The sequence below is a fragment of the Gekko japonicus genome, unplaced genomic scaffold (genome assembly GCF_001447785.1).
Source record: "Gekko japonicus isolate JY-2015 unplaced genomic scaffold, Gekko_japonicus_V1.1 scaffold2129, whole genome shotgun sequence".
NCBI classification, from domain to species: domain Eukaryota; kingdom Metazoa; phylum Chordata; class Lepidosauria; order Squamata; family Gekkonidae; genus Gekko; species Gekko japonicus.
Window position 1 is genome coordinate 268,802 of NW_015176516.1, and position 15,371 is coordinate 284,172.

The following is a 15,371-nucleotide window of genomic DNA, read 5'->3' on the forward strand; positions in this document are numbered from 1 at the left end:
GGAAGCAAGGAGATGAGCAAACACCTATGAAGATGTGTCTGAGTTGCAGGGGGCAGCACATAGACAGTTGTGCCATTTTAAGGGCACACAATGCTGCTCCTGTAAGTGTTGGGGACATATCGCCCGGTGTGCAGAGCAAAAGGGAACCAGGCCCCACCACTGCTCATGAGTAGGAACAGAAACTAAGGGCACAGCAATACATATAACATCAATACAAAGTGAAATGCTGCATAAGTTCACACAAAGAAATTAATGCTGAAATCCAATTTCCATGTTGTTTATAATTCTTGTATTTCAACAGGTGGACATCATCCAGACACCAGAGTGTCGACAAGATGTACAGAACGGGACGAACTTCTCGAGTTTTGCCGTTCGTTTCGAGAACAATCTTTATCAAACTTCAATTTCCAGTGGTCCTTTCACAGTCTAATTCACCACTAAGGTATCCAAACATTCAGGAAGGCTTCTAACAGCTCTTATCACCAACCATTATTATTTCACTATGGTTGGTGATAAGAGCTGTTAGAATCCTTCCTGAATATTTTGTTAATTCTTTTTTAGTCTCTGTTACAAATTTCTCATTCTTCAAAAGAAACGTATTTAAAGTCTGTCTGCTTTTTTTTTTTAATGTGTTGGAATAGAAATATAATTGGATTATGATCTGCAAAGGTTGCTGGGAGTATTTCCACTTGTATAATGCCATTTAGAATTGTTGATGATATCCAAGACATATCAATTCTTGACCAGAACTTATGTCTCACTGAATAGAATGTAAAATCTTTTTTATTCAGATTTCTCACTTTCCAGGCATCTACCAGGTTATATTCTTCTGCCAGTTGTAAAAAGGAATTTGGCAATTCATTGCCTTTTTTTGTTTTCCAGTTGTTGTTTTTCTGTCTTAAAGTCCATCAAATACTGCATTATAATCTCCAATCAAACAAATCTCATCAAAGTTTTGGCTCGAAATCAGTTGTTGCAAGGATTTATAAAAAATTTCTTGTTGCTGGTTTGGTGCATATATGTTCACAATCGAGGTTATTTTACCTTGTCTTTGTATTTGAAATCAGGATTCTAACATCTTTAGAACTATAAAGCATTTCAGGATGGAGATATTCTTTCACATATGTAACTATACCTCTTTTTTTCTTATCCTTGTCAGAGGAGATGGAAACCTTTCCAAATCCTTTAATTTCCAAGAATTTCTGGTCTGACTGTTTTATATGGGTCTCTTGTAAGCATATAATATCCAATTTCATCTTTTACAATTGCTGGAATATCAGTCTTCTTTTTTGGGGTGCATTTAAACCATTTAAACCATCGACATTTATTGAAATTGAAATTATCTTCATTCTTCTTCTATGCATCTTGAGGTTTTGTGTCTGTGTCATCTTTATTTTTGTATTGGAATCTTGTGACTATTTGGGATGGTGGCAGTTTTGCCGTCTTCCTAGTAGCTTTAGGTTTTCTAGCTGTCCCTGTTGCTCCTTGTACATCTTGGTCTTCTTCTTCTGTTGTCCCTTGTTCTTCCTCCTCCATTTCCAATTCATCTTTGTAAGTTTTGGTAAAGTCTTCTGCCTTAAATTTTGAGTTAATTCTGTATCTTTTCCCTTTAAAGGTGAAAAGTACACATTCCGGAAAAAGCTGTCTATATGCAATTTCATTTTTTCTCAAGGTAGATGTGAAGTCCATATATTCTTTTCTTTTCTCTCTTACTCTCCATGGGATTTCTTTCAAGATTTTTATCACTGTACCTTCAACTTGTAGGGGAGTTACATTTGCAGATTTAAGGATTTCACCTCTGAGACCTCTTTTGTGAAATCTTATGTGTACTTCTCTCAGGAAATTATTTCTTTTGGCATATGCTGAGTTCATTCTGAAGACCACATCAATCTCATTGTGTACCTCCTCTTCATTATCTGCACCCATATATTTGGCCAAAATCTGTGCTATAACAGCCTTTATATTTTCATCTTTATTTTCTGGAATATTTTGAAACCTTAAAATATAGCTTTGTTCAATTCTAGCCTAATAAGATCCTCTTCCATAGAATTCTGTTTGAAATTCACTGATTGTAACTTCAGTTCCATCTTCTCTGCTTTAGTTAGATCCAGGATTTCTTGTTTATTTTATTTAAGTTGGTTTTGCACTTCTTCAAATTGGGATTCCATTTTCTGTATTAAAGAATCTAATTTAGTCTGTATTGGTTCCACAGCAGCTGAAACAGCTGATTGCACTGCTGATGTAATTTCAGCTTTAACCATTGTGGCCATGGAGTCCTGAATTATTTATTGCAAGTCTTTTAATGACACTTGTCCCAAGCTGGAAACAACAGATTTAGCTACTACAGGGGATGTGCCCTGAAATGTCTTTTTTTGGTCCAAACCACTAGCCATGTTAGACGTGCCTCAGTCCCTTTTCCAATAAACACCTATAAAGCTAAACAGTTGTTATATTTGTATAACAATTCTTGTTATAGTCACACAATGTAGATCAAAGGAAATTATCAATTGTATATAGTACACTGGGTACCCAATATCCTTTCAAAGATAGCTACAGAACCAAAAACCTTTCCCAGCATCTCAGAGAGAATTATCAACCATTTACAAATAGTCTTGGTACAAAACCTAAATGTAATCGCTTACACAGAGACAAAACCAAACACTGCTGGATTTATAGTTATATTTTGGAAAGGTGGGGGTTGAAGAAAGAGGAGTCAATTCCAAGGTGTTTTCAAGTTCCTTTCTCTCTTGTCTTTCAGAAAAAATCCAGAATAAGTGCTTATACTGTAATCCACTAGATATGAATTAGAAATACTAGGAAAAAACAGTTAGGGAAACCTTTTGTAAATCCACATAAAGGAAAGATAGATCCAGGGGAAAGAAAAAAATAAACACTCCCTGAAAATGAGAAAATGAAAAATATAAGGTTATCCAACAAACTGTTATAATCCATAGTAGGGTCTTTAAAAATAGATTTAACTGTAAATCCAGAGAAGTAGTGACAGATCCAAGAGGTAGAGCTTTATCCATAAAAGAAAAGTAAAAATATAATAATCCATTTAATTCATAGAAGACAAAAGGAGAATAATGTCATCCAGATGAAGGCTTTTAAATTCCAACTTTCTACTCAGTTAGCCCATAGCAGAGTTTAGCTCTTTTTCCTTTCTTTTGCTTGCCGGTTTAAAAAAGGGGGGGGTCTTCACCCCTCCGTCTTTATAGCTCCAAGTCTAAAGGGGCTTACTCTGTAGGGAGTCTCTGATGTTGTTGCAAACAAGTGTACTCAACGGTGTAAATCTTCTTCAGCAGTTTAGGTGATGTTCCTGCTTCTCCCCCCTCGCCCAGGCAGTCATGACTTCGCATCCATAGCTATCATGGACGCCCTCAAGCAGCTCCTGCATCAGGACGATCTGGACCCTCACCCACTCGTCGCCACTCACGGAGGGGTCCAGATCGAGTCCCCTGCACTAAGCTCCTCTTCGGTAGCCCGAACTCCACTAAAAGAGCAGTTGATCCAGCAGCTTCATGGGAGAGATTCTCAAGAGCCTACTGTCTGCGTCACGCTGAAACCAGGAAGTCCTTGGTGGGAGACTCCTATCAGCTGTGATATGCCACCGCCATAGTTGAAGCAGGAACTACAGGTGTTCCCGGGCTTTTTGAATTTTTACCCCTTCTTCCTACCACATAAAGCAGCCATAGTGGAACCCCTACACTGTTTACTGGACGAGCAGGCTGTGTGGCACTGGGCCCATCACCATGCCATCAAATGGCTGCTGTCATTAGCATACTGGTGCATTTCGACAAGCAGAAACCCTTAATCCTGGCATGCAACGGGTCGCCATATGGCATCAGAACAGTTTTGAGTCATTGTCTACTGGATGGCCATGAGGCCCCAATTGCCTTTTACTCGAGAACTTTGTCTTCCATCAAATGGAACTACACCCAGATCGACAAGGAGGTGTTGGCCATTTTAACGGGGGTTAAGAAATTCCACTGGACACCATCATGTTGGACAATGGGGCCCAGTTCACATCTGTAGAGTTCCAGTCATTCCTTGGCAAATGGGTTGATCCATCATGTCATGTCTGCCCCTTTTCATCCGTCAACCAACAGCCAAGCCGAATGGATGGTGAGGACAGCTAAAGATGCCCTCACTTGGATCATCAATGGTGAGTGGAGCCAATGGTTGGCAAATTTCTGTCTAATGCAACATATCACCCTATGTACAACAACTGGAAGGAGCCCGCCAACTTATTGATGAACTGGAGGTTGACAATGCTGCTGGACCGACTACACCCTGACTTGACAGAGGAGCGGCCTCTAAGAAGAGGAGAAGCACAGGGATGACTGGGGCACAGGAGCCAGATGTGTGCGTTTGATCACACCCATTTGATATGGAGGGAAGGGGTGGCTATGTCAGACCAAACTGGTCATCTGATGACACGAAAAGAATACCCAGAGCCCCAGATACCCTGATTAACACACAAGAAGCCCTAGTCTCAGGGAAAACACACTCCAGTGGCATAAAATCCTCTTGTTACATGCCGAGAGGGGATGTTCCTCCATTTATGGAGACAAATGGGAAGAAGAGCAATAACCATTTGCCCACTTGCTTACCTGCAACGAAGAGGTAAGACAGATAACTTTTTTGATGTTCTGAGTTATGGCCAAAAAGACCAAGGATGTGCAACTTATTGTTGCAAGGAACAAACTTTAATAAAAGGTTTCCAAGTGGCCTCTAGCACAGATCTTAACAACAGTTACCACAATTAAACAGTCAACTACCACATAAAAACAACTAGAACCAGTACAGGACCAACTCAAACCATCAGATGTGCAACAATACCCCTCACTGATAGAGATGGTTCTATAACCCTTATATTATGATTGGGTAAAGGTAGTATGGCAGGAAACATGGGGAATCAGCCCTCATTTCAGGATTGGTCAAAAAGTTAGCATGCTCAGTAAAAGGCACACAAGCCAAGGATGGGAAACGGAGAGAAACAGAGTGAAATCTACATCAACCAACCTCTGTTTCAAAGTTCCAGCTTTTCCTCTACCTATTCCTCTGAAAGGAATGTCAAGGTAAAACCAGTAACATGTAGAACTTAGTTGCCTCGTGTTTTGATTCTTTCCTTAGTTTCCTGTAACCCTTTGTGCTATTGTTCTGATATCATTTCTGGTGCATTTGTTCCTCCTAGTGAATTGAGGCATATGTTAGTTGAATAAAGAACTTTTTCCTTTTAAAAGATTGCAGACCAAAGTTCTTACCCAAGTGCCTAGCCATTTATCCACACCTAGACCAATCACTTGACTGGGCTAGAATGTTAGCAGGCAGGGAAGAAGAGAAGGAGTAACCTTTCACACATGCACATAGGCTGCTCCCTGTAAGTGCCTCAAACCATTGACAGGAAGTTTGAAGGGCAGGTAAATTTGCATGGTGGCTGAATTCCTTCCAAATGATAGGAAGGAGGGGGCTACAAGCTGATACCCACCACATCCAGTCTACTCACAGGTGAGGAGAATGGGGATGGGGTATATTGGTTCTGAACAGCATTCATTTCCCTTTCTCAAAATCCCAAAAGCGCTCAAAGAGTCTATGTGATTGGGGATCTCACCACCTTGGTCATATCACAGTTACTGAGATTAATATGGTATTTTCCCCAAGAGACAAAGGTTGAAGTAGTTGTGCTGGTCCAAGATAGATTCCAAAAACAAAAGTTGTGTAAGGCCTTTTCTTAGGAGGACCCATTAAATATCCCAAAACCACCTGTATCTCACCACAGTGTAGAAACCTCCACGTTCTCTAGAACTCATTGTTAGGCTATGTCCTTTGTCCCAGCAAACCTGTGCAACTTGAAAACTTGTTTTGCACCCATCGCTATTAAAAGTAATCCAGTTAGGGCTGCCAGATCTGACTCAGGACATATCTGGGGACTTTGGGAGTGGAGCCAGGATGTGACATCACTTTTGTGATATCACCAGAGGTCGATTCGGGAGGGATCGCGGGGGATCGCCGTTCCCCTGGGTGAGGTGCGAAGGAGCGGGGCACACAACGAAGCCCCACCCCCTGCTTCTGGCCACCCCGCTTCTGGCCCTCATTCAGCAAGGAGGAGGCAGGAGAAGAGGGAGGGTAAGTTGCTTCCTCCCCGCCTCTCCCCACCCCTGACTGCCTGTGGCCAGGGAGGGCCTTGGCGGGGCTTCCTCGCACTCCCGCTGGCCTTGCAGGTCCACCGCCGGGCCCCTCCGCCTGGGCCCTCATGGGGCTTGGTTGTGGAGCCGCAAGGCCGCCACCGCCGGCAGCAGCCGGGACCGTTGGGGGCTCGCCAGCTCTGAGTTGGCAATACCTTGGAGATTTTGGGGGTGGAGCCTGAGTGGTGGGTTTAGATTCAGAGGAATTAGCTGTGTTAGTCTGTTGCTGCAAAATAGTCCAAGAGTTCAAATAGCACCTTTAAGACTAACCTTTAAGACTAAGACGGGTGTGGCCTTATGACACACTTCCGGTGATGTCAGGGGGTGTGGCCTTATAACACACTTCTGGTGATGTCAGGGTGTGTGGCATATGCTAATAAGGTATGCTAATGAGTTCCCCTAGCTCTTTTTCTACGAAACAACCCCTGGATATCACTATGTGATTGAACTCCAAATGGAGTTTTGGCTGTCACATTTAAAGGGACCACATTCCTTTTAGATGCTTTCCCTCCACTGGAAATAATGGAGGATGGGGGCACCTTCTTTTGGGGCTCAAAGATTTGGACCCCCTTGTCCAATCTTTTTAAAACTTGGGGGTTTTTTTCAGGAGAGACACCATTTGGTGTCTTTACCTCAAAAAACAGGGCTTCCCCAGAGCCCTAGATACCCACGGATCGATTCTCCATTACACACTATGGGAACTGTTCTCCTTGGGGTATAATGGAGCAGCAGCCGCCACCCTGCTTTCTGACAGCCCTGAAGTGGGGGGAGGGGCTCCAAACCAGGGGATCCCCTGTCCCCAACTGGGGATTGGCAACCCTAAATCCAGTCGTCTGCAGAACAGCCTACTTTCCATTCTAAGACTACAACAACAGACTTTAGCCTTTGCATCCATGCCTCAAAACAAGTTATTTTCTCTTCCTTTTTCTTTTTTTCTTTTTTGGGGGTGGGATGGATGGGACTCTGTTCAGCTTGGTGAAGAGTCCCAGAGAACTTGAAAGCTGCATGTGGTTTTGTGATATTTTGATTTGTGCTAAGAAAAAGGTATTGTTCAGCTTTAGAATTAACATGTTTGCACTTTGTAAACACTAGTCAGAAGGTAGAACTGGACCTCAAAATATTGTAATAAAATGCATTAGCAATGCAGCCACAGCTGTTCCACTTCCTCCAGGTAAGAAAAAAACCCAATAATACTGGGAAGATGGAAGAAAATGGGCCAAACAGCACACTTAGCACACCAGAGCACAAGTCTTCCAAGCAAAGTAGTGGCAGTTTTTTTGCACCTTGTCATAGATACTTCTCACCTCCTCCACATCATATATGAATAAACTCTTCACATTTTTCATGGTTCAGTGCTTAGCAAAAATAAAAGTTTCCTGAGGACAGCATTACATCCCACTAGGCAGGTGATGCCAATGTAAAAATATTTTTCAGAGCAGTAGGACTTTAAGGGGCTGGAAAGCCCCCCAAAGTCACCAAGGCTGCCTTCTGCCCTGAGGGTGAATCTGTAGCACCCTAATGTCTCCTGTAAACTAATCCCACATTATTGAGAGCAGAAGTAAACAAGGTGCCTCCCACTAACTCCAGAAGGCTGGTGAGGCAGGACTTCTCTTTGCAGAAGCCATGCTGATTTTCCCTCGGTGGGCTTTGTCCCTCTATGTGCTTAACCATTCTATCTTTGATTGCAGTTTCTACTAATTTGCTTGGGACAGATGTTAGGCTGACTGGCCTGTAATTTCCTGGTTCCCCTCTGGATCCCTTTTTAAAAATTGATGTCACATTTGCTACTCTTCAGTTTTCTAGTACAGTGGCTGAATTTAGTGATAGGTTACATATATATGTAGATAAATGATCTCACATCTGAGTTCCTTAAGAACTCTTGGGTGTATACCATCAGGACCAAAGACTTATTGGATTTTTATTTCCCCAGTAGGTCTAGAATTTCATCTCTGGCCACTTCAATTTGGCTCATTTCTTCAGAGTCCCTTCCTGAAAAAAGAGGCTGTGGCATGGGTACGTGCCCTACACTTTCCACAGTGAACACAGAAGCAAAAAAATGCATTCAGCTTCTCTGCCATCTTCCTTTAGCAATCCCTTTATTCCTTTGTCATCCAAAGGCCCACTGCTTCTCTGGCTGGTTTCCTGCTCCAGATATATTTTTTAAAATGTTTATATTTTTTCTCGATGCTTTTAGCAACCCACTCCTCAAAAATCTTTTTGCATGCCTAATTATTAACTTACATTTCTTTTGCCAGAGCCTGTGGACCCTCACGTTCAATTCATTGGGGTAGACCTTCAATTTTTAAAAAGGAGCCTCTTTAATTTTTATAGCTTCCTTGACTTGTTAATAACCTCACTTGGCAGTACCTTTCCTAAACTGTAGGATGCATTCTATTTGGGCTTCAATTAGTGTGGTTTTAAATAGCTTCCAAGTATCCTCTAGGGATCTGACTCTCTTGTGTTTCCCCTTCAGCTTCCTTTTTACTATTCTCCTCATTTTTGTAAGGCCCCACTGTCCTGGAGTAGGCTAGACACAAGGCGAGTCAGCCGGATCAATGCGCAAGCAAAGGGAGGTGAAGACACAGCTTATACCCAGGAATGACTGTAATCCCATAGATTTTACTCATTCTACCATGTTTCTGATAACTACTATATCCAAATTGTCATTGAACACCAAGCACTCCAGTTCCCCCATCTTGGCTTGGAGACTTCTAGCATTGACATATAGACACTATAATGTGTTTCCCTCTCCAGTAACCCTTGCCTACCTCGGCCCCTTAGTCACCACACATGGGCCTCAGTCGCCATCATACCCTCACTCCCAAGTTCTATTACGCTCCTATCAATACTACCTTGAATGTTTGCGCAATTATCCCTTTGGAATGACTTGCCCCAAGCAGAACGCTCCCCAGCTCCTGTTGGCTTCCCCCCCCAGGATTAATTTAAAAGCTGCTCTGACCAGGGCCGGCTCCAGCTTATTTTGCACCCTAGGCGAGGATCCCTTATGCCCCCCCCCACGCCCACCAATTTTCAAAAATAAATGCATTTTAGGAAGAATAAAAAACACAAATAATCAAGAAACTCCCAGAGTACGGGGCCGGGTGCAGTTTGATGCCCCTAAGGGCCATCCCGCCCTAGGCAATCGCCTAGTTCACCTAGTGAGTGAGCCGGCCCTGGCTCTGACAGTGTAGTGGTTAAGTGCACGGCCTCTAATTCGGGAGAACCGGGTGATTCCCCACTCCTGCACTTGCAGCTGCTGGATGCCCTCGGGCAAGCCATAGTTCTGTCAGAACTGTTCTTGAAAGAGCAGTTTCTGTCAGAGCTCTCTCAGCCCCACCTACCTCACAGGGTGTCTGTTGTGGGAAGGGAAAGGAGTTTGTAAGCTGTTCTGAGACTCCAAGTGAAGGGTGGGGTATTAATCCAATCTCTCTTTCTCTTCTTCTTCTTGATATTAGTTCCCAGCAGCCTGGTTCCCTTTTGGTTCGAATGAAGCCTGTCTCTTTTGTACAGGTTCAGCTTGTCCCAGAAAGTTCCCCAGTGCCTAACAAATCTAAACCCTTCCTCCTACTACCATTTTCTCATCCATGCATTGAGACACCTGATCTGTGCCTGTCTAGCTGGCCCTGCGCATGGAACTGGCAGCAATTCTGAGAATGCTACCTTTGAGGTCCTGGCCTTTCACTTTCTGCCTAGTAACCTAATTTGTTCCTCCAGGACCACATGACTACATTTCTCAATGTCATTGGTGTCAATGTGCACCATGACTGCTGACTCCTTCGTAGCACTGTCTATCAACCTATCTAGACAGCGTGTCATGTCCACAACCTTCACACCAGGCAGGCAAGTCACCATGTGGTCAAAACACCTGTCACCGACCCCATCTCTATATTCCTAATGATCAGATTACTCACTACCAGAAGTCCACCTCCCCCAGCTTCCCAGGGGTATCCTTGAGAGGATATTGGTCCATCACCCAAGGAAGGTGATCACATCCCTCCTCCTCAGACTGACGCCCTCCGAACTCAAGATTTTTATTCTCCACAACAGCAGAAAAGCTGTCAGCACAGGAATGGGACTGTTCTGGTAAGTCTCTGAGGGTCTCTTCCTCAAACCTCCCTCTCTGCCTCAGCTTTTCCAGGTCAGCAACCCTAGCCTCAAGAGCAATCCTAGCCTGAGAGCCACAAGCACACACCCATGTTTTCCACCCAATGGGTAGATGGTCGTACATGTGGCACTCTCTGCAAAACACTAGATAGTCCTTGCTCCTCTTCTGGCTCGTGCCTCTGCCTAAGAGGAGCCTTACAGTTCAGAGGCCCAGAGCTCCCCCTTCACAGCCTGCGATCAGCCCCAGGCAGACAGACCTTGTTCAATGAGCAACAGACCAGACAAAGACCCAGACAAAAACATCCCTGCTGTCTGGAGATCAGTTATAATTCTGAGAGATCTCCAGGACCGACCTGGAAGTTGGGAACCCTATTGGTTCCTTCCTTCCTTCCTTCCTTCCTTCCTTCCTTCCTTCCAAACGAACCTTCTAAGGAAAACAAGGAAAAGCGTCCCTTTCCTTCCTTCCTTCCTTCCTTCCTTCCTTCCTTCCTTCTCAAACGAACCTTCTAAGGAAAACAAGGAAAAGCGTCCCTTTTCCCCATTCATCAAAGCATCTTCTGTCTGGTCAGGTTCTACACATGAATCCTGATAATGGAGAGAAGGGTGTGTATGTGTGCATGTGTATGGATAAACACACCTAGCACAGATGTGTTCACGCTTTTGTAAGAGTTCATGTATGTCTTCTTCAACTCTGAATGTGAAGCAAAACTCTTCTCAAAGCCTCACCTCTGGAGCATGTGCTTAGCTTCATGACACAAATCTTCCCTCCCCATCCCCACTATGTTGTTGATACACATCTACAGCAATGGCAATCTCTGAAACCTCAGGAAATGGAAGAAATAAACAGCACAAGAAGTAAATGCGCCCCCTCGCCCAGATTGCCCGGAGGTTTGGGCTGGGGTGTCAACAATATGCAGATGACACCCAGCTCTATTTGATGTTGGGCGGCCAGTCGGACTCCAACCCAGAAGAACTGCACTGGGCTTTACAAGCCATGGCTGGGTGGCTCAGACTGAGCAGACTGAAATTAAACCCGGCAAAGACGGAGGTCCTGTGCTTGAGTCGGACTGGACCGGGGTTGGGGCTCCCGCTTCCGACCTTCGACGGGGCACCTTTGATGCCAACTTCGGAGGTTAGGAGTCTGGGAGTGCTCCTAGACCCCACCTTAACAATGGAGGCCCAGGTGGCAGCCACTGCCAGATCGGCCTTTTATCATCTTCGGCTGGTATAGCAGCTGGTTCCTTTCCTCGACCGCAACGACCTAGCCACAGTGATCCAGGCGACGGTCACCTCGAGGCTAGACTACTGTAACACTCTCTACATGGGGCTGCCTCTGTCGCAAATCCGGAAGCTGCAGCTGGTGCAGAATGCTGCGGCCAGGCTGTTGGTGGGCGCCCCTAGGTGGGAGCACACCCGACCTGTACTGAAAGTGCTGCACTGGCTGCCTATAGCATACCGGATTTGCTTCAAAGTGCTGGTGTTTACCTTTAAAGCCCTACATGGGCAGGGTCCAACATACCTGAGGGACCGCATTTCCCCACATATGCCCCAAAGAGCACTTCGGTCGGGGTCACAACACCGCCTGGTGACCCCGGGCCCCAAGGAAGCCAGACTTGTGGCAACAAGGGTCAGGGCCTTTTCAGTGGCGGCTCCTATCTGATGGAAAGAGCTCCTGGAGGAGATCAGGGCCCTGCGGGACCTTTTGCAGTTCCGCAGGGCCCGTAAGACGGAGCTCTTAAGCCAGGCTTTCGCGTAGGAGGCGCCACTGCCACTACCACCACCGCTCCACTATAGAGCGATACCGCCGGAGGGCCGAGTAACATCTATCTACGGCCCTGGCCCTCCCCTTCTGGTATGCAAGACGTTGGGATCTTTCTATTCTTGCATCCTGATTGAACTGAATTTTAACTGTTTTACCTACCGGTATTTTATATTGTATGTACTTTGTACCTTGTTGTAAGCCACCCTGAGCCCGCTCGCGAGGAGGGCGGGGTATAAATATAATGAAATAAATAAATAAATAACTGATGACGTTCCACTCTATAGGGGTAGAATGTTGCCTAATCATAGGGCTGTCTCTGAGAAACCCCAATATGTTCATGGTCCATGCAGGAACTTACACACTTGCAAATGTAGTTGAAGGTTACAGCAACAAGCACAAGCTAGTGGTAGGCAATGAATGATGCACCCATGGAGAAAGTAGTGGGAACATGGAAACCCTAGCAATAGCATAAGGAATAGCCAAGGCACATGTCTAGTCAAGCAAGGGAGCCAGCAATCCAGCGCAGCCATATACAAACTGGCAGAAGATTACAACTTTTAGAGCCAACTCAGACACCTCCTATGATGGGTCAGAGGGAGGAAGCATTCACTCGTTTTCAGGCATCAAATGTCATACAAGTTATTCAAGAGGCTAGATAACATGTCTAATTATTTGGGAAATAGCACTTTTTAACCTTTGCTTGTATTATGGGGTTTAGTAAGTTATCACGGGCACAGCTAATGCACTGGCTTTAGTGACTCTAGAGCCTTTCCTTGTTCAGGAGCTTCGGGGCAGCTTTGCTCAAGCTCTTTCCAACAGGCAGTAAAAGGAGCTTGGCCCTCCGGTGAAAGGGGTTGGGAATGGATCAACATATTAAATCTACTCCGGCATCACTATTTGAGATTTTCCCCAACTGCCACCCACCCACATTCTGATCTCAGCTTTCTTCCCTGATGTTGCAGGTCCCTGAGCACTGCACTCACCAGACACCTGGATGGTGAAGGTCATGCTGTCACCAACAGCGTTGCAGATGTATTTCCCAGAATGCTCTGGGCCAGCTGCAGGGATGATCAGACACCGCTGGGTACCCGCTTCCTCCAGGACAAGACCGCTGTTGGCCTCTAGCGTGACACCGTCCTTAACCCAGCGGACAGGCGCATTCGCATGAGAGAGCACACAGGCCAGAGTCACTGTCTCCCCCGTTGAGACCTTCTGAACAGAGGGAGACCTGCGGGGCCACACGATCTTCACAGGGCACTCTGAAAGGAGAGGGCAGGTAGCCCATGTTTGAGGCAGCGACAGACAACATTGTTGCTGCTGGCCCATATCACAATCTTTTATCGGAAGGGAGCATCTGTGACAGTTGCCCTTATTCTGTGGTAAAAGGGCTCAGGTACGCAGGCAATCCATTTTCTTCCCAGCATCTTGTTAATCCCCATTCCAGCTTAATACTGGAGCTGAAATTTTTGTGCAAACACGCTTCCACTGGCAGCCACTAGCGTCCCCCACCCCATACACCATCCCTCCTCTGTCCCCAAGACAATCATCTCCCATATTCTTTTCAGACTCTGAAAAAATTATGGTGCTTGAAGCACTCTTTGGCTGTATTTTTTTAAACCCTCATGGGTGGAAAGCAGCCAGGATGCTTTCCGTTGTAAAGACCCCCCAAGAATGAAGAATTAAAATCTCCTCCCCATTGGTTTTAAAATGAAAGAAAGCATGTGCACAGTAAAGAAAACTATGCGTGACTGTGTCAGGTATAGTTTGGCCCGCTGTTTGTTCAAAGAATCAGTCCTTCTACCCTATTGACTTTTCCAGTAATTACTGACAGCCCTGTTTAAACAGGCCCTAGAAACTGAAGCAACATCAAAGGGTAACTCTCCATTGTTAAATCCAAAGCAAAGCTCTCTTCCCTATACCTCCATTCATATACCACCCAATGATGGAATTAGCTCTTTACACTGCAGCATCACAGCTTTGGAATCTTATGTCCAAACATTTGCCCTAACACATGTGCAGAACCTACTTCTATGTATTTGGTTAGAGCATATATTCGTCAGTGGGTTCTCAACTCTCCCAGGTGCAGCAATGGAAGGATGCACTTAGACACAGTGTAATGCTGGTTCCCCCCAACCCCACCTAGGATGTTCTCCGCTCCTTAGGCATATACTTAGCAAAGCTCTGGCATTTCCAACACTCTGCAAAGCCAAGGCTTTGGCTAGCAAAAGCTTGCATACTGCATTAAGAACATTGGTTGGTCCTAATTAAGGGTAGTATTTTACTTCCCTTGTGGATCTAGGTCAACAGGGATTTCGAGATCACTGCAAGCAATATGGAGGCCAATCCTCAAACTATGGATCCCCATCAAAACTGCATAACATGCACAGATTCTTTGCATTTAAGCTTTGAGCCTTTTTATTATACAAAAAAATTAACAGAAAGAAAGGGTGGTTCCACACATAATATGTTTGCATTGTTGACTAGTCCCTTTCCTGCATGAAAGGTGATCGTGTAACACCCCGATCAATCCATGGATTAAACTAAATGTTATAAGCGGCATGGAGCTGCCATCACTCTAGGCCTCTTTACTCTCTTTCCTATATTGTCTAACACAAAACAATGCATGATGGGATGCCATGGTATGTCCACACCCCCGTATCTCATAACCGACCAGCAAGGGAAAGGGATAGGGAGATGATGTCGCACCACAAGGCGTCTGCGTGAGAGAGAGAGAGAGAGAGAGAGAGAGAGAGAGAGAGAGAGACAGACAGACAGACAGACAGACAGACAGACAGACAGACAGACTGTGGCCCCATGTCTGTTATAACACACCCTGTCATTACCAATCTTGTATAGATATTTATGTATAAAGGAATGTTTTAATCAAAGTGGCCTTGGAACAATATACTACATCTGACAAAAATCTACCAGTATTAACATATGCAAACCCAAAATAGAAGACTACTGAAGACTGTGACTTAGGGCTGCCAAGTGGCAGCGGGGGATCTGCCGCGGGGACGGCGACACACGTTGCACCCGCCGTCGCCAGGATGTGACACTACGCGTCGCTCTGGCAACGCGTAGCGTCACATCCTGGCGACGGCAGGTGCAACGTGTGTCGCCGTCCCCGCGGCAGAGCTCCGGTAAAAACTCGCAGATCCCCCGCTGCCACTTGGCAGCCCTACTGTGACTAGAGCAAAAACAGCAGTGTTTACAGATTGGCCACTTTAGAACAAGGTTTGGGCCTGATATTTTAAGAATTTAATATCCTATTCTGGGTTAGTCTTACTGCTGGGTTCACTCTGGGGCTTAATTTC

At 45.1% G+C, this 15,371-nt stretch overlaps 1 protein-coding gene across 1 annotated transcript in view; it reads right to left on the reverse strand.

Annotated features, from left to right (window-relative positions):
* The window catches only part of LOC107123997 (obscurin-like), a 73,710-nt gene that overhangs the window by 29,283 nt on the left and 29,056 nt on the right, over positions 1-15,371 (reverse strand). The window contains exon 8 of the mRNA XM_015427371.1: positions 13,038-13,313. Coding sequence (XP_015282857.1) covers positions 13,038-13,313 — 276 coding nt within the window. The remainder of the gene's footprint in view (positions 1-13,037; positions 13,314-15,371) is intronic.